Source organism: Corvus kubaryi, unplaced genomic scaffold, assembly GCF_017639235.1.
Source record: "Corvus kubaryi isolate FWS band 111438036 unplaced genomic scaffold, C.kubaryi_AGA036_p1.0 37398, whole genome shotgun sequence".
Lineage (NCBI taxonomy): Eukaryota > Metazoa > Chordata > Aves > Passeriformes > Corvidae > Corvus > Corvus kubaryi.
Window position 1 is genome coordinate 2,064,149 of NW_024581137.1, and position 19,264 is coordinate 2,083,412.

Here is a 19,264-nt window from a genome sequence, read left to right on the forward strand (position 1 = left end):
AATTTTGTTAGGAGTCTTGACTTGGTAAACACTGAAAATCGTATTCTATTTTATTTATGACTAGTTGAAGGATATATATTGTTCTTTCTGGGAGATTTTGCTTTCTGTTTGGAGCGGAGTTTCACAGAGTAATTACTTAATATGAAAATCATCAAAAAGACCAGGATGTCTCTTAAATAAAGATATTTTTCTTGAATCACTGCAAAGTTTTGGCAGACTACGTTTAAAGTGCAGATACAGAAATATCAGACTAGATTCCCCTAACTTTCAGGATTTTACTCTTGTAGAAAACTGGAGGAACATTCAACAGGCTCAAAACAACCAGGTGGGAAGTGATTGGGAAACATGGAGAGGGTCTCCATAGGTGGGGTGGTACACAGCACCCCTATCCCCTTGAGCCTGCCTGCATGAACGTTTGAAATGTCGGCTGGTGGTCTGCACTGTAATGGGAGCAATCAACCTCATGGGACTTCTGGGAACATTCTGGCTTTGTGTAAAGCACAGATGCGATACTTAAGAGCTGAAATTAGCATAAGCTCACCTGGAGGAGGGCCTCAGTGGACCAGAACAGATAAAAAGATAGTGAGACATGTTGAGTGGCACACTCCACTACCCTGGATTTAAAAGCTGCTGAGACCATGCTAGATCCTAGGGTGGTAACCATCTACCTTTCTTTCTCCATTTTATTTATTTCTCTTTCTTTTCCTTCTCCTAGCTTCTTCTTCTCAAAATATATTTTAAGCCAGACCAAAAAATCCAGTCAATGCTTTGTTAAGTGCCTTGTTCTATCTGAAGGTTTTAGAGTTTGCAAGTAAAATCATTTGTTATTGAACCTCCTGAGAATTTTGTTGTTTTTTCCATGCACCACCTGTAACTATTTTCTTGGTCCAAGGTGCCTGTTTTAACAAAGGTGTACAAAGGCTGCATGAATCTAAAGGAAACGAATTTCTTCCTGCATTACTTTTCGTAGTCTGCTGGCTCTGTGTGAGCACTTGGTATTGGTATTGGTTATCAGATAGAGAGTATTGAAAGAGATTGCTCAAGAGTTTGTCTTCTAATCAGAAATAATATGTGCAAAGTATTTATATCAGCATAACAACACAAAAATATATTTAGCTTATCACTAAAGCTAATTGCCTCATGTATCACCTCCCTGAAATGTGTATTTAGTTACTATGTATTCTACTTAAGTCATGAATTTGTGAATACTTGCCGTAAATATATAATTAAATGAAAATAACTGTTTAACAATAATGGAAAAATTTCTCTGCTGCTTTAAGTTCTGTTTTAAACCTGTATCCAGAGTCAGGGGTCAGGAAGAATTTTTCGCTTGGGTGGGATTAGTGACTACTATGTGTGTTTTCTTGCTTGACTCTTGATTTTTTTGCTATCCCTTGAAAAGGGGACTGGGACCTGCTTTCTTGAAAGTTCTGAGAATTTTCATGTATCAAGGCTCCTACCAATGCAGGGACCTAAAGTATCACTGCTGCCTTGGGTGTACTGCCCTTGGTCTCTGTCACTGTTCTCTGGACCATTGTACATTCAAGGCCTGCAGCTCAGTTTGGCATGTGAGATTGTCTAGTGACCTGAGGAATGCAGAGTTATAGAGGCAGAAATGTCTTGAGCTAAATAGCTTTATTTTTGCTGCCTATGATTGTGAATTTGTGGATCCCATGATCCTTACCAGTTGTCATATTACTGTGCTACTATGTGGTTGGGGTACTCAGAACACTAAAATTGATCTTGTGTAGTGGTTTAGGAATGATATCCCCTAATTTAGTGCACTTACCAAAATTCCACTGGCACTTGCTTCCCTCTTGCTTCCAGTTGGAAGCACAAAAGACAAAGATTAAAGGTTGAGATAAGGACAAGTTAGTGGAAGCAGCAATAAGATAAGAAAACAAACAGTAGCAGCAACAATTACAAAAACGTACAAAGAGAGAGGGTGATTTACATGAAAAATGCTCACCAAGACTGAGTCAATGAAAACCAGTGGTGGACAGACCCTCCACCTGCCATGCTTTCCCCTGACCTCAAACTGTGCCCACCTTCTTCTTGGGAGGAAGAGTCCCTTAGTTCTACCTGCTGATGATGACGTGAGGTGGTATAGAATAAAAACCTAGACACATCCACATGGCTCCAGACTCTGCTGCTTCACAGCTAATGGGAAAAAATTAATTCTGTCCTTGCCAAAACCAGGACATCTTGTGAGAAGAAAAATGGTAAAGCTAAATAATTTTAGTAAAGAACAAATTGTGTTGGAGTTGCATGAAGGAGCCAGACTGTCCTATTATGTCCATAAAGAGAAGGAAACCAAATGGATTTTTAAAAATCACCTACTTCCTTGCTCCCCTTCCCCCAACTCTAGCAATACCACTTTGTGTTAGTGTGTGTAGGTACAATGAATAAAGAGTTCTCCTGACACATTTCTCTCTCTGCAGTCCAAGATGTTTCTCTGCCCATCCATTCTTCTGTATATTCCCTTGTCTCTCCTGAAATCATTCAGGTTATCAGGATGAGGTTGTCTGATAGCTTGTTTGCACATAGCATACTGTAGTGGCAGTCTCATGGATAGTTGTTCTGTTTTACCACAACTTAGTATCTGCGCTTTACTGTGAACAACTGGGGACCTCTTCTGTTTTTTCTGCCATTGGTATAAGAGAAAAATTTGCATGGCTGAAAGTATTTGGTGATTTAGGTGGTTTTCAGGCAATGCCTCTTCTGCTCCTGGCCCTTCTGAGTAGGCTGAGAACATGATGTCCATCAAAGGTAGGTTTATGGGGACCGGCTGTCCCCTTGACATTGCCAGACTTTGGACAGGCAAGGTGCCATGGAAGAGTCCTTGCTGTATGGGTATGGACAACTCCAAACCCCTACCTGGTCACAGATACAGCAGTTCTGAAGAGCCAGTGCCTACTATTTCCAACCTTCTAGTGAAGAACTTACTCTGATTTCTCCTGGTACTTAACAATGCAGGGCAGGATTCAGTTCCTGTACAGCCATAGACTGAATTTTTAGGCAAACAGATGAATTAGTTAGATAGGCCCTTCCTGCATGCGAAGAAAAACAGTGTAGTATGATCCCATCTCTGGAGATACCTATGCCTCTTCCTTGATTACAGAGGGTGTCTACCTGATTAACTTAGGCTGAATTTTCAGATGGCTTTTCAGATGGCTGGTATTTAAATGAAATTAATTGCTTTCTAGGCTTCCAACTTTCTGCAAAGGTAGTTCAAAGTCCTGGGATGACAGCTTTCAGTTGCTTAGCCCAGAGTAGGTTAGAAAGAAGTAGATGGCAGCCAAATGGAATTATATTTCGTACAGGGTCTCTTATACTTGAAATAGTATACAACATATCTAAACTAGTTTTGTTGCATCAGATGTTTTAGGAAGATGTGGGGTTTTATGGATATATAAAAAATATCTATCTGGAAATTCCTGATACACTTGCTTTTCAAATAACTTTTAAAAATCAGATTAAAGGAATAAGATAAATGGAAATCTCATTACAGGCTTTGACAACAATGGAATTCTCTTTATGAAAAATATGCTTGTTGAATCTCTGACTTTTTGGTAACAGTAAGATATTAGCTTACACTGTATATAATTCAAGGGAAGCTTCAGTAGTTTGAGTATGCTAATGATTAAATCCTTCATTATGGGAACCTAGTTTTTAATGATTCAGTAGTTTGATCAGAGCAATAAAATTAGTTAATATTGAAATGGAAGTAAATCTGCTATGTACATGTTGATGGTAGGTCTGATACCTGTTGCTCATTTCCTGTAGCATGGCCTCCAAACTGCTACTAACTATACAGGGAACCCAGAGTGACTGCCCTTAAATTCAGCACTTACTATTACATAGTGTGGAAACCTTCTCTTCTCTTTCCTTTCAGAGTAGTATTTGCTGATTTAATTCTTCTGTGGACAAGGTAGCTTTGCACTGACCTTCTCTCAAGAGATGGGGTAGAACAATGACCAGTGTATTGCACATGCTATACAAAAGTGTTTGTGTGTGTGCTACTATGGTGTGTGGGGTTGTGCTATGTGTATATTTAAAATCATCTTTCTGAGGCTTAATTTCCATTTAATCAAGTAGATCTGTATCAACACAGAAAACAGATAGCTCTGCAAATAGGATATAGGCTACATTCATGTAGCATGAAGATCTGGTCAAAACCCTTAGGTCTAGGAACTGGGTAGCTGTAGCAGGCAGTCTAGTTTTTAATACCTTTTAAAAGTTGGAGTTGTGTCTTGTTTTACTTACTTGTGTTTGTATGATTGAAGAAGGAGCAGCTGGCTTAGGGAGGGAATGGCTTGGAGCACATGTAGGGAATTAGGTTGTTCATGTTACCTGGATACTTCTTAATTTTTCTAGATAACTTGAAGGGCATGGTTTTCATGGTAACTCAAACACGTTTATTCAAATTGTGTTTTGGAATGGATCAAGTGTAAAAATCTAGTCAAAAGTAACATCTGCAGTTCAGGTAAAAACAAGTATATGCTCAGTGTATATGAAAATAGAGAAAAGCAATGCTCTCAACTCCTTTGGGAGGAAGGATATGTAATTAATTTACCATGTGGAACAACGGTATGTTAAAAGCCAAATACTGACATGAGTAGGCCTGCATTCAGGACAGTGGCTAAGAAGCACCACAGTTCAGTTTTTCCTCCAGGCTGGAAGAAAAGGAGCAGTTTGTGATTCTAAGAGCTAAGGAAGCTTTTCTGAATCTGGTGAAGTTGCACTGATTTGTACTGTCAAAAGATCTGCTTTCTTACTCTGTCTATTGTAGTATGCACTCAAGATTTTCACATCATAGATAAATCATGTCAGTGAATTCCTTTAGTAAAATGAAATACATTTAAAACTAGATTTGTAGAATAGAGAGGACAGAAGAAGAGAACAATTCAGGGTTGAATGAGAGGACACACAGTAGTGGTATAATGTGTGAATTGGAAAGCAACTTATTTTTCAGAATTTGGCTGCTGTTGTGGTTTAGCCCCAGCATGCAGCTGCTCACTCACTCCTCCACCAGTGGGATGGGTGAGATAATTGGAAGAAGATGAGAAAACTCCTGGGTTGTGACAAAGTTTAATAGGTAAAGAAAAAGCCATGCACACAAGCAAAGCAAAACAAGGAATTCATTTACCACTTCTATTGGGGAGACAAGTGTTCAGCTTTTCCCAGGAAAGCAGGGCTCCATCACACATAATGGTTAGTTGGGAAGACAAATGTCATAATGCCAGATGTCCCCTGCCTCTTCCTTCTTCCCTGCCACTTTATATACTGAGCATGATGTCATATGATATGGACTATCATTTTGGTCAGTTGGGGTCAGCTGTCCTGGCTGTGTCTTTTGTCAACTTCCCACGCATCCCCAGTCCCTTTGCCGGCATGGCAACATCTGAAGCAGAAAAGGCTGTGTCAGCACTCCTTAGCAATGATTAAAACATCTGTATATTACCAGCATAAATTCGAAACACAGCCCCATACTGGCTACTGTGAAGAAAATTAACTACACCAGTCAAAATCAGCACAACTGGCTACCGTTCAAAACATCAGGGAGAACGATACCTACTGGGGAATCAAATGGGATTCGATGACTAACTGGTCACTGCTGTCCCCCTGTGTGGTGACTTTTCAGGAGGGCTAGCTGGAAGGAATGAAGGCAAAACATGAACAAAGTAAACATGGTGCAAGTACCATGAGGATCAGAAATCTCTCTGGCAAGATAGAAATGAAATCTTTCAGTATCGCTTTAATTGCATGTTCCCATGAATATTTTTGGAAGCAGATGCCTATCTTTACCACATGTATATGACAAAATCATGTAGTGTTAATTCTTTTGCAACCTGTTTTTAACACTGTTACCTCAAGTTTTTTTGCTGAGTAATGGTATAAGTTTTATTGGTTCTGATTTTGGTTGACTTGCTTTGAACAGCTGCTTGCTGTAATATAGAGAATCACATTACACTGGAGAATCATACTTAAGTAGTGTGCTGAACAAGACCAAAGAAATAAAATGAAAACATAAAGACAAATGAAATCTGATCAAGCAGCACTGTTTAGACAAGACTGGAATTAGAGCACTTAAAATGTTTTGCTGTTGAAACGCTATTATTTTTTAAAACCCTCCCCCCCCTACCCCCCATCCCAAACAAGGAGAAAATTTTCATTTAAAAAGTGAAACTACACTTGGAGGCAGGGCTGCTTTTGGCCTTCGTGGTACTATGGACTACAAGTTAGTGTATGAAGAAAATACATAGGGATAAATGTATTTATTGGGATCTTTAAAGCCTTCATGTTCTCTTTTCCTGCTAGAGCTTCTTTCCCATTGTTTACCTTTGCAAATATCCAGACCAGATGCTCCTTCACCACTTTGTTTTTCCTGATTGCAAGTGCACTGGAAAGCTATATGATTATAGTAGCTGCGAATATTGCATTTTTACTGGACACAGTACAGAAGATGGGCATTACTGCTGCTAGCAAATTGCATCTAGTTGGAAGAGGATCAGACTTACCATATTACTGTTGGCAAGCAATCTGAAGAAAGCTTAAGTTATTGCAAATGATCCCGATGCTCAGCTTAAGCCTCTTCACTAAACTACCTCTTCCAGCTCTCAGATGCCTCACTCTCTCTGGGTACCTAAGAAAGAGCTTCTCCAGAGAGTGATTCAGATTTTAGGAACTCAAACTCATCTTCGTGGCTCCCTGCTCACTGCAGTGGGAGCCTCAGTGTTCCTCATTTAGGTAACTCAGCCAAGTGCCTGAAATTAGATGATGTAGATTCCTCCTGTGCTTCTAAAGAGAATAATGAATTTTCTCTGAGTTGCAGATCTGCTTGAAATAGTTAAGGTGAAGTCCAAGCTCAAAATAATACTACAATGGTTTTTTTTCCTTTTCTGTGCCTGGTATTTACTGGATACACTTGGATTTTCACCCATGGTGTGAAATCACTTTAAATAGGACACAATGTGTGTTTATTGGGAAATATAAATTGGCATAAACCAAGAAAATATTCCAGCAAACTGAAGACTATTCCATTTTTCAGCTTGTGACAAGGGAGAAAATGGTAAAGCCCGAAGCAAGCAGAAAACATCAGAACAGCTGATGCTAAACAGCTTTTATTAAAAAGTCATATTGCCTTCTGGCTGCCTCCCCTGCCTCCCCTAAAAATAACTTATATGTAGTGAATAGTCCCGACAATGACAACCTCTGATAATATCTTCACAACATGCAGATGGAGTGCTTCTAGGAAACGGTAAAAACTTTCAGGGAAGAATAGCATCTTAGGTATTACAGGTTACATAAACAACCTGTAATACCTAAGTTCATTGTTGATTGTGAGAAATACACCAAACACCTCAGGGGATTTCAGCTGAATTTCTTTTCTGAAATTTGAAATTTTCTTAAAAAGTTATCAATTTTTAGTGCATCATGCCCAGTTGCATAACTCTTCTTTGGGATATTAAATGTTTTCAGGTGACATTGATACTAGTGGTGAGACATCCCTCTAAAACTTCTCTGAAAAATATGTGCTTGTAAAAATTATTAAATTGAAGTTTGTGGAAATTCAGTGGTGGAATCAATATTTTCAAAGGCAGGAGCTTCCTTGTGCTTCTGTGGTCTCTCTCACTGGAATCCACTGTCTCAGGGGTTCCTTATCACTAGAAATCCTGTGTGAGGGGGATGCCTCTGCCACCCATGTGATCACTCCTCACCTTTGGATTCATAGCCAGAAGGCTTCAGAATTGATATTGAGTATTAGGCTAAAGAGCAACCAGGTAGTGAGAAGGAGAAAGGTTCAAAGCAAACAATAGCAGTAAGTGTTCATGCAATATTTAGTTAAGCTGTAGACCTCTCTGATGTAGGATGCTGAGGGTGCTAAAGTTTAAGCTGATTAAAGAGAAAACTTTGGACTGTTTATGAACACACAGAATACACAGATGGTCCATGAGGTACCCAAACCGGTGGTGATTGGATACCGAATATCACCAAAGTCTGCCTTGTTCTTGATAATTTTTAACATCTTTATAATTTTTTAAGCATTTACTTCTGGGCACTGATGGAGATATGATACAGAGCTGGATATAGGGCACTGTTTTCAATGGACCTTTGGTCTTATCCAGGATGGCTGTATTTGTTTTTTCTTAGTATTCAAAGTTGAGTTGTCCATTGATTTAGGATACCAGACACATTTCTGAAAAGGTGAAAATTCAGACTTCCTAGTTCTGAAAACTTCAGTGGCTATAAAAGTCACTATAAAAGTCATATGGGTACCTGGGACTGAAATTTATCACTGTTCCTGTGAAATTTGCTTGTGTTAGGAACTAAGTAAAGAGGAGCACAGGTATGAAAAACCAGGAGGATAGAGTTTCAGCCCTGTTGAAGTGAGTGGGGAATTTTTTCCTTGACATTTATGGAGCTAGAATTTTATTTAATGCTCTCATTTTCCATTTCTCACACTCTGTGAGCCAGGGGATACAAGACTGAAAGAAAAAATTATGCCTTTAGTTAATACAAAGAAGTATTTATCCATGGAACTGCTTATTTTAGATTATATTTGGACAGTGTAAACTGCAATTAAAAATCTTTTAGTCTTGCTGAGGCAGTTTTACATAAATAGTATGCCTTTTCATACTGAAGGGCAGAAAAGGACTGCTTAGAAATAGGAAGTGTTTCCTATTTGTTATAGGTGGCTGTTTTTTCACTACTTTCTCCAGCATGTATTTTGGAGATTTGGATAGGTATTTGGTTTAAGATGATCTTTGGTTAAAATAGACTTCCTGAAAACATGCAAACTCTTCTACACATAGAAAAGTAAAGGCAAAATATCAAAGTAACTGCTGTTTTATGGGCTGCCAAATCAAAAGTTATTGCATATACTGTGGTCTTTTTCAGCAATAATAATAATTTACACTGTGCTTTCTACCTCAAAGGATGTCCAGGTGGTTTACAAATGACACATCTATTGGTCTACATGGCAGTGAACTGCAGCCACAAGACTAGTCTGGTGATCTATATTGGTACTTCCTGGCAGGGGAAGGTAAAAAAATGTACTATACGCTGAATGAATCTGTAGGAATTGTTTGGCATAGCAGGATGTAAATGCAGACTTGAAATCTAGCCAAGACCTGAACAGCAAAATGCAAAGAATCAGATAGGATCAGGTATCAAGTTTCTGATACAACTTGGTAATTCTTTGAGCAGCTGGATTAAATTTTAACTAGAGTTGGGAAGAAACTGTTTTCTTATTGGAAAACTTGCAGGTCAAAACCTTTATCTTTTCACCCCAATGTGATTACCTCTGGAGTTTTGAATGGAGAGAGCATCCCTCTGCAACCAGCCAAGGGCCCTCTCCAGCAGTATGGAAAATCTGGCTTCTAAGCTTGTTTGATCACTTTACCCTCCTGAGTGATTGTCTTTATTCTTTGTGGTGTAAATATTCACTTTGACCTAAATGAGCTTATCAAACTACTCCAATTGTTGGAATTAGTATTAGTTGGGCCTTGAACAAGTATTGTAAGGTAGCTCCAGAGTGCTCAGCCACTGAATGGCCAGGTCATTTTTTCTCCGGCAATCTGTACAAAGTGGCTGAAACACCAGTGATGGAGCTCAGAAATGAGGAGCGCAGCAGTAGCTTGGTGGTCTGGATACTCTCCTGAGAAGAGAAATGCTAATATAATTCTCCTGCTTCCTGCGTGAGTACATGGTCCAAAGCCAAGGAGGAAGCAGGACTGTCTCCACCTGCCTATTTTTTGGAAGAACATTTCTCCTCCAGCTTAGAAACTTGACTGAAACTTCATCAAATCATTGCTGGTATCTTCCCACAATTTTTCTTTATGAATAAATGTTCTATGGTATAAGAAGAAAAATGGTGTCAGCAAATAATTAAATTTAAAAGAAACCCAAACCTGATAGTTCCAAAATATTGAAACTGTTAAGGTTCCTTCCCTTTCATTTAGGTAACGTTTAACTTTCTGCTTTCTAAATATAGTATGAATCATTCTCTATGCTTTTGCTGTCTTATATGATCTATAAGACCAGTGCCAGATAAAATAATTCCTTAGAAATATTTTATACTTGGATTATTTTCCTACATTATTTTGGGGAGGCACCTACATGATGGATTTCAGTAAACTGCATGAACAATCTTCACTGCAGTAGCTATAGAGTGTCCATAAAGAGCAGCAACTCTTTTAAATTCTGGAACTATTGCCTACACTTTTGATGTCAAAAATAATTGCAGGTGCAGGTGTTGGAAATGTTATATGTAAGTAGTTGGTTTTGTTTCAAAACAATGACGTATTAAAAAAGCCCAACAAACCCTCGTTGCTAGAAGCTGTTTTCTTAATGAACTTGTCTTATATTATTGAACATCCAAATAAATAATAAAAGTTAACAAAAAAAAGCTCTGTTTGGCTTAGGCTCTCCACTATGGTAGAACTAAGTGGAATTTAAATTAACAACTGGACTTCAGTAGTGATTCTCTTCCATCCTTTGAAAAGAGGGGATTTTAAAAGTGCAGCATTTCCAGCTGACTTCAGCTTTTGTTGAGAAACCAAGGTAGGGTGGAGGTTTGTACTTTAAACATGACCACATTTGCTGATATTTTGTAAACCTTTAGGTGTGCATTGAGCAAGCTTTTAGTAAACTGTGTCCTGGCTATTATTTTGGTGGTAGTTTTCTTGAAACTTAGTGTTTCCAAGGGGTTTCTATCCAGACCAATGCAAAACTTGATGCATTTATGTGGAATTTATGTTTATTCTTGGGAACATAAAAAATTTGAACATTTCAATAGCACAGTTATAGTTTTAATATATATTACAAGAGAAGAGAGAATTGCACAGATTTATGTGTACTGGAATCATTAAGATGTTGACAGTGTTTTCTTAGATGCGTACTCATAAAACTTGAGCTTGCTGCTGGCCTTCTGTGAAAACTTTGCCAGCCTTGACTCTAAATTTTGTCTGTTCTTAGGATTTGTCTGCCTTTTTCAGTGGATTGCTTGCACGTGCTCTGAGTCAACATTTCCAAACATTACTAGGTAAAAAAACTACAGAGATGAGTTTGCAAACCATGTGATAAACAAAAAGGAGGAGAAAGAGTTTGGAAGACGGTTTTGTGTGTGTGCTCATGTGTGAACATTTTGCTCAATTTATCAACATTACTGCTAAATTACATGTTGTTTTCCCATATTCTTCTTTACTGATAATCTCTAGTTCTTTGCTCTCAGTTGGGTTTCTAGAGACTTGCTCTTTACATAAGTAGCAGATGACTGATGGTGTACTGTATTTGGGTTGATTCATTATATTTTGAATTATTAAAACAGGCTGCTTCTAGTTGAAGAGCTGAAATCTGAGCACAATTTGCTGCAAGTCAAATTCCCATGAGTAAGAGGAGCCACAGAAACTGGTTACAGCATAGCAGGGAATACAGGGAGCGTCAGTGGGTAGATAACAGCAAAATCTAACCCTTTACCTTTTTTTTTGTATGCTACCTCCTACACAGAGATTTGACAGCTACAGCTGGCTTATTGACTTGGTAGTCTCGCACTAATTGACTGCCGGTTTTGATAGGGGAGCCTCTAACCAGTTAAACTCTGAGCAGGCAGGTAGGTAACTTACCAATGAAAGTTGAGAAGAGGGGGGAGGAGAAAATTCTTGGGTGCATGCCGCTCAGATCTGGCTCCCTGTAAGAAGATGTGAGGTTTGGTGTGTGTGCTGTCACAGGCAGCTAAGGGTGAGCTCGAGTGCTCTGTTTCCACGAGGGAGAGAAGGGCAGCTGCTGAAAGTACAAGCTGGCAGGATCATGACAGACCCACGTAGCAGAAAGGAAGCATTAAAAAAATGCCGGAGTGCTACATTCAGTATTGATGGCTATAGCTTTACAATTGGTAAGCCTGATTTAATTTGTCTTCTTTCATTTATTTTCTTTCTTCTCTTTCTTTCCTGTCTTTCTTAGTAGTTCCAGTAAGTACAGGTAAAAGACAGCTGTTGTCAACTGCTGTTTGTCAATATATGCCTCTAAAATGTACAGATGCCCTGCAATTTTTGCCTGCATTGGTTTTGCAGTCCATCTTCTGTATTTTCTTCTGCCTAAGAAACTTGCCTTTGATACACAACCACTCTACATCCTTTTGCTGGGTTTTGGCACAAGTTCACCAAGATGTTTGCAGTACTTTTGTTTTGGAACCTTACCTCAGTAAAACCTGGGCTCCAGGATTGCAGGTTTCCAGCTTGCCAGCTGCATTTCCTTCCTGTGAGCCCAGAATGTCATCCTTGGGAGCCTTGGCTTTCTTTGCAATATTATATTGTTTACTTAGCCAGTGCTTTCAAATTCTATAATCTTTTGTAATTTCTTGCTTTGCACAAAGATATATATGTAACAGCTCTCAAACACAATAAGTAAATTGCTGAGGCAATGAGAAATGTGAGGAAAGGTTAGGAATTTTAGGATGGATTGCTGTAGTTGTTTGGAGAGTGCTGTTTCATGTTTATGTTTGCTGTCTTAGGGAAAAGTGAGGCTTCTGAAAGTGAAAGGGCTTTTTCCAATAGACTTGGTACACAAAATTTGAGGATTCTCTGAGTAGACTGGTTTGTTACAATTGCTTATCTTACTAGGGTATGTGTAAATATATGTACCCCTATACAAATCCATATAGAACTTAGAAGCAAAGCAAGCTTACATCCCATTTTAGATTCAATCCAAGTAAAAATATATGGATAACTTACTTGTAATAATCAATACAAAATCTTGTTGAATACCTTTAAGAAGACAGAGATTCCACTTCCTTGCCATTGTGAAATCAGGAAAGTTTTTCCTAGACGATACTAACATAATTGGGCCAGAATCTCATCTAATAATGAGGGATACAAGCTTTTATTGGTGTGGAAGGACATACCTGTTTAGTCCTCTGATTCATGGAGAATTTGTTTTGCAATCATTAACATTATGCAAACATTAAGCTTGCTGAAAAAAATTGGAGATGGAAATATATGTTTCATTAAAATATATTTACATAGTTAAGGTATCTTAACTATCTGTTAATGTTCATGTAGCACTTTAAAGGCAAAACTGCTGGGCAAGTGCTACTTTTGAAATTTAATGGGGAAGCCCTCCACAGGTTCTTGCAATATGCTCTCTTTTGCACCCCCTATCTTAATCTCTTCCTCTCTCGCCATAATTACTAGTAGTGGGTTTTTATCAGTTTGTGTCAGCCTGGTGGATGAACATTTTCTTTGGTGTTTTTTTAAAATTAATTTTTTTAATTTTTCTTTAAAAATTTTTATTTTTATTCAGGAACAAACCAACAGGATTTCTGAGTTTGTTGCTCTGCTGTTTTTATGCTGCTCATGCTCACAAGACAACTGGACCAATTTTAGGATCAAATGACTCAGGGTTTAGAACTGAAGCTTGTCTTGGGTAATCAAAAATGGTATTGTATTTCATATCTATCCATGCCCAAAAATTGTTACTATCTCTTTAAGGTTCAGTGGCACGTCTGGAACTGGAATCACAGGGCAGGCAGGTGTGGTACACTTAAAAAGATTGGAGCACACAGGCAGAGTCCGCTTTTTTCACCTTTTGGCTTGTTTTCTTGTCTCTTGCCTCACTTCTTTTGCCTTAAAGCTGAGATAGCATGGGCAGAGGCTTCCCTTTTGGATTCTCTTTTGTGTGGTGGCATGTCGCTTAAGGCAGAAGTTGTTTCAGGGGGAGGAGGAAGTAGTTCTGGGCTTGCAACAGTAGCCACCCAGAAAAACTGCATTTCTGCAATCAAACTGTTTCAGAGTGAACTTGGCAAACTTTATGGGCAGTGCAAACTTGAGCTGGTCCCTCACTGGGCCACTCCGTGTGGATTCCGGGAGACTGTTTCTCTCCACCCACAACACACCAGTGGCTCCGAGTTTTGCTTGTTAGTAAACTGTTATTTTTTCACTTATATCTACTTGTATTTCGTTTCTCCTTATTGGTGGAAAGGGATTGGTTAAAACAAAGGAGGAGAACTCATTTTAGAGTGTCCTTTAATTTTAAATTGTCTTAAAGCAAGACTCAGGTTTTTTCTGCTTCTTAGGACAGTTGTTGCATTGCAGCTCCTGTGCTATCTTCTTTGATGTGCATCTGTATTTGATGCACATGGTGTATTGATCTATGATCTGGGTATTATATAACATTTATTTTTATATCTGGGCAAGTGTGCATTGTACTGAATCACATAACTGTAAAAACTTTGTAAACATGCTATGTAGTATTACCAGCACTGTATGGTGGACAGACCTAAATGATTCATGTATTTATTGATCGTTATACTGAAGAAGATAAATCTATCCAAGAAATCCTACAGCGACATTAGTGTGTCAGGTATGGGCTTAAATGTCTTTTTCCCCATCAGAAGAGAATTCTGTTTTTTGTATTCTGACAATTTTTAAAAAGGTCTTGGGAAATGTTGAGCTACTGCATCTGCTACTGTAGTACTATCTGAGAGAGAAGGCTGATACCCTTGAGGAACAAAGAAATATTAGTTTGAGAGAAAATATCTTCCCTTTGGGTGCAAAATGAATCATACCAGTTATCATGCGACATTTTCAAATTGTTGTCCAACTCTGTTCTAGACAGAGTGGGAACAACAGACTGGGAGTTTGGTTAGATCCATGATGAAATATCTGTACTATTAGAAGGGAAGCATGGTAATAACTGTAACTTTCATCTTCACTACCATCACCTCCAACTGCATGGTTGAGAGCACCAAAGAAGGATGTTTGGTCATTCCACTGCTTCTTTTGGTGTACTTGGCATTATGCACTTTGCAATTGGTCTCAATGATCTTAAAGGTCTTTTCCAACCTAAATGGCACTATGAAGAGAAAATATTTTGCATTGATTCACATTTATACTAACTGCTAAGAAATTATGATCTTCACAATGTTTTGAAAACTGATTACTGACAATGAGACTTAATGAAAATTTTAATGAAAATTAATGAAAGACCTGGGCCTGACATCGATCATGAAAGTATAAGGGCAAAGAAGAAGCTTGGTGCAAGAAGAGCAGCTTACTGAAGGCCTGTAGTTAGATACCCTTGTGTCTCTGGAGTTGGCCAGCATCTGCTTACAGAGCAGAGCAACCTAGAGCAGCTTCTCAACTGCTCTAAATTTCACCTTAGCTGCTTACCACATTGGTGTTGGGACACGAGGGCTGTAGGAACTCCACACTTCCCAAGGGCTTTACAGGTCCATGCAGAAGAGAGGGTTGTACCATACCAGAAGGGCAAATGTATGACAACACCACATAGCTTTCTTCTGTATGAAGAAACAAGGTAGTTGCAAATCCTTTTCCTCTAGATACAACTGTTTCAACAGAGACTCTGAGGAGGATTGAGGTACGCTGGCCCACTAAAGATTTTGAGTATTCCACTTTTACAGTCTTCTTGCACTGGTAGTTGATGTAAAGGGTCTATATTGGAGCCACAGTGTGAGCCATTTAGTGGGACTATTCAAGAACAGGAATCATACAATTTAGTTTGCTCTAGAAAGTTCAATCTATCTCAGATGAAGACTTCAAGATCTTTATTTGACATGGTTTATGTCACCAAATTTCAGAGTACATGAAGTTTTATATAAACAAGATACTGTATTTGAGCTCTTGTTTGACTTTGGCGAAGTTTTTCTCCACTAAAACATAGCAGAGATGAAGTTAAGGCCTTTTTTCCCCTGTGGATTGTCTCATCATTGCTGTGCAAATGAGAGACTATTAACTCAGAATGCCAGTAAGTGTCACTTGCTGTTGTAATTGACTTACTAGGGGCTGGTCCACTGTCTTTAAACCTGGGAAAACGATAAACACAAGTATTAACAAGAAGATGTCTTCCTTCTGCATTTATTAAATTTCTATGACTAAGAGCTTAAGTTCAGTAAAACTTCAACTTTCTGCTTTTTATATCCAGAAACAGCTGGCAACACTGTTTGTCCTTTCCAATGTATAAAATCAATTTTTAAAAATAGATTTATGGAATGAAGTGGTGAGGAGTTACAGAGTTCTGTAACTTAGGTGTTGTTGGAGAGGAACGAAGTGGCACTGAAACACTTAGTCTGGCTCACAGCAGTTCTTTATTAATCTTGTAGGTAACTTTCTTCATGAAAACACTCTGTTACACATTTTGCATGTAAAAGCTTTCCCTCCAGTTACTATGGAAGCCCTGAGTTTTGTTTTGTGGTGATTTTGGGCCCTATTTTGAAATAATTATTTAAAAATGTAGTTTTCTTAATGTGTCTGGAATTTTCTCATGTTGCAGTTCCCTACTTGGAACCCATTTCAACATCCATTTCAATGTCACATGTAGAACAGCCCTGACAGATAACTTTAGAAGCACCTTTTTGTCAAGGACACCTTTGCAAACCCACAAATGAGGCAGGTATCAGCTGCAGGCACACACACTGCATTTTCATGGAGATATACTTCCATTCTGCCCTCAGTTGCTTATAATAAAAATGTCGTTTTGAATGAAATCATAGTGTAATTAGAAGGTGCTGACAAATCTCTTATTCTGCATATGTGTCTTAGCTTTCAGACTTCAAAGGAAGGCTGGGAGAAATACCTGTCTGTGTGGTCTGTCCACTTTCAGGGAGAAGGGGAGTTATCTCTGCCTGCACACAAACAGTGTCCTTGGCCAAAAAGGTGAAGGGAGAGTGCCTAGCCACCACTTGTCTTGTGGGCTGTAGCCTCTCCTTGTCATTTTTTTTTTGTTAACATAAATCAAAAGGTTCAAAAAACAATGAAACTCCAAAAACATTGGTGTTTTAAAATTTTCTTTTACTCTTCTCCTGATAAACCTTAGTGAGAGCATTTTTTCTCAGTAAGATCTGATAGGAAGCACTGATGATTTCAGTGTAAACAGTGTAGTCTGAAAGCTTGTAATGGGAAAATCTGGGTTTATTATTGTAATACAAATACTAAGCTTGCAATAGGATGTGTGTTTTTTGATGTGGTTTAAGGAATTCTGATGTAGTTGTAAGACTATAAGGAATTAAAATTAACTTCCAACACAGCCCTATCCCTGAAGCTGGCAGCAAATAGGTTGTGGACTAAAGCTCTAAAGTTGTATGAGTATTTTCCTGGTCCCTTCACTTCCGATTGGTATTTTAGTTTTAACCAGTTTTGTCTCTGTCTGCTTTGTCTGAAAAGACACCTGAAAGGTATCTGCATAGGTTGTCATGCCTATGGGTGAGTTAGCCAGCTGGCCCTTTGTCTGGGGTGGATGGTCACTGCCACAGTGATGGGCAATATTAATTCTGGCTGTTCGTACTTAAACTGTAGCAGATTTTATAAAAGGTGAGAATGGTCACACACTGAAACAGGTTGCCCAGGGAGGTTGTGGATGCCCCAACCTTGGCATTGTTCAAAGCCAGGTTGGATAGGGCCTTGAGCGGCCTGGTCTAGTGACATGTGTCCCTGCCCATGGCAGGGGATTTTGGGACTACATGATTTTTAAGGCCCATTCCAGCTCCTATGCTTTTTTGATTCTATGGTGATACTATGGCATCTACAGGGTCTTGATACTAAAGTTACGTCTTTGATTTTGCTGGGGTATATAGCTGTAACCTAAGTAAAGACTGCCACAGGTTACTGCTGTAACCTAGTAATAGTTCTTGCAGTCTACTGTAGTGTGGCTAAAAGTCTGGCAATGGGTTTTGGACCTCTGCCCATTTGCCTCTGTGAATGTTCTGCCTTATCACTGCTACCTGCTGTTCACATCCGTGCTCTGCTGCCTGTATCTTGGCATCCAGAAACACGGCATTTGGGGTTATTCCCTTAACTGTCAGTTGTTTCAAGAGGTTACCAGGCAGAGTTACACAACAGGCTCAGAAGCAGCTCCCAAAAGATTGCAGGGCCCTGTGACAGGGTCACATCAAAAGTGCTATTTCCCTTCCTCCCCTTGATTTTATATTTCAGGGAAGCTGCTAAAGTAAAACCGTTGCTGCATGTTTTGATTTGAGTGAATGGGCATCCCCATTCTCTGAAATTAAGCTCCATACATGGGAGTTCTGGGTAAGAAGAGATGTTAATGGATAAACTCACTATCATTACTGTAAGGAAGTGTTCCTTTAATTAATTACCTGTGGGTTTTTTTTTTTTTTTTGTAAGATTGGCAAATTACATGTGTCCAGGTTTTGGTGCTTTGTCACCTCTGAATCTATCTGCAGGACTTTGTCACTGAATGGTCTGAATTCCTCAATGTGTTGGGAATTAGATTCACTAATGTGAAGTGGCTATGAAAACTGGGCTTGTGAGGCAGCAGAACCTCAAACAGAAGGTGCAAATAGGGCAGAAGGTGGAGACACCTGGCTGGAGACAAGGACACTTATTCTCTTTGTGCCGGAAAGAAAGGAAAGGAAATGCAGTCAGGCCTCTTTCACAGACGACAAATGATGGTTACTCCCTACAAGGAGGGGCCCATTTTTACCGTGGTGAGAAATAACATTGCCTCTGGTTTTTTTTCTTTCTGGTCTTTGGCCAATTATTCCTGCTTCCAGTGCCTTCTGAATTGATGCAAAGATATTAACTTCAAAATTCAGATTTTCTAGAATCCCTAAATTTCAAAAGAAATAGAGGCATGACTTCTTCTGCACCTTTTGAGCTCAGTTGCAGGCAGGCAGGCAGCCAAGGCCTGTTACTGAGCAGGCAGGCTCTGACAGGGAGAACCTTCTCTCAAGACAGTTCCTTCTCCCATGTCAAAAGCCAGAGGTCTGCCTCCTCCTCCTCCTCCTGCTGAGGATCAAAGTCTAGGAGCTGTCAAATTGTCTTTTGGGATTTGTGTTTTTGCTGCAAATTTTCTGTTTTAAACCCTTGTGCTCTAATAATTGGTCCATTGTCTTGATGTAGTGTAAATACAAGCTCATTTTTCCTAGTTCTGTAGCTTTGTATGATTAAGAAAGCAAAAGGCTCCTTGACGTAACATTCACTTATTTGTGTACTAGTGCAAATCAAATCAAGAGGCAGAATCCTGACCAGCAGTAAATATTCATCATTCTACTGCAGTCAGGAGAACTGCAGTGATTTAAATGAGCAAAGGATCTGTCCTGGTCTTTTCCAGTTAAAGTGAAAGTTGCTGTATGTTAGAAAAGGAACTGCCCTACATATAAGGCAGGCAAATCATGCAGGTTTTCCATGGCTTCCTTGCAAGACTTCATCAAGGTTATGCTGATATGATTTTGCTCCTTATTTCTCCTTGCCAGGTGACAGAGCTTGTGTCTAACAAACCTGCTGAA

The 19,264-nt window shown here is 39.1% G+C and overlaps 1 protein-coding gene across 3 annotated transcripts in view; it reads left to right on the forward strand.

Moving 5' to 3' along the window:
* Positions 1-11,571: 11,571 nt before the first annotated feature.
* Positions 11,572-19,264, forward strand: part of PDE1C (phosphodiesterase 1C) — a 333,742-nt gene continuing 326,049 nt past the window's right edge. The window contains exon 1 of one of the 3 annotated variants that reach the window (XM_042044344.1): positions 11,572-11,896. In XM_042044344.1, the coding sequence (XP_041900278.1) occupies positions 11,812-11,896 (85 nt within the window). In that variant the 5' untranslated portion in view covers positions 11,572-11,811. The remainder of the gene's footprint in view (positions 11,897-19,264) is intronic. The other 2 variants (XM_042044345.1, XM_042044341.1) reach the window with 2 other exon arrangements.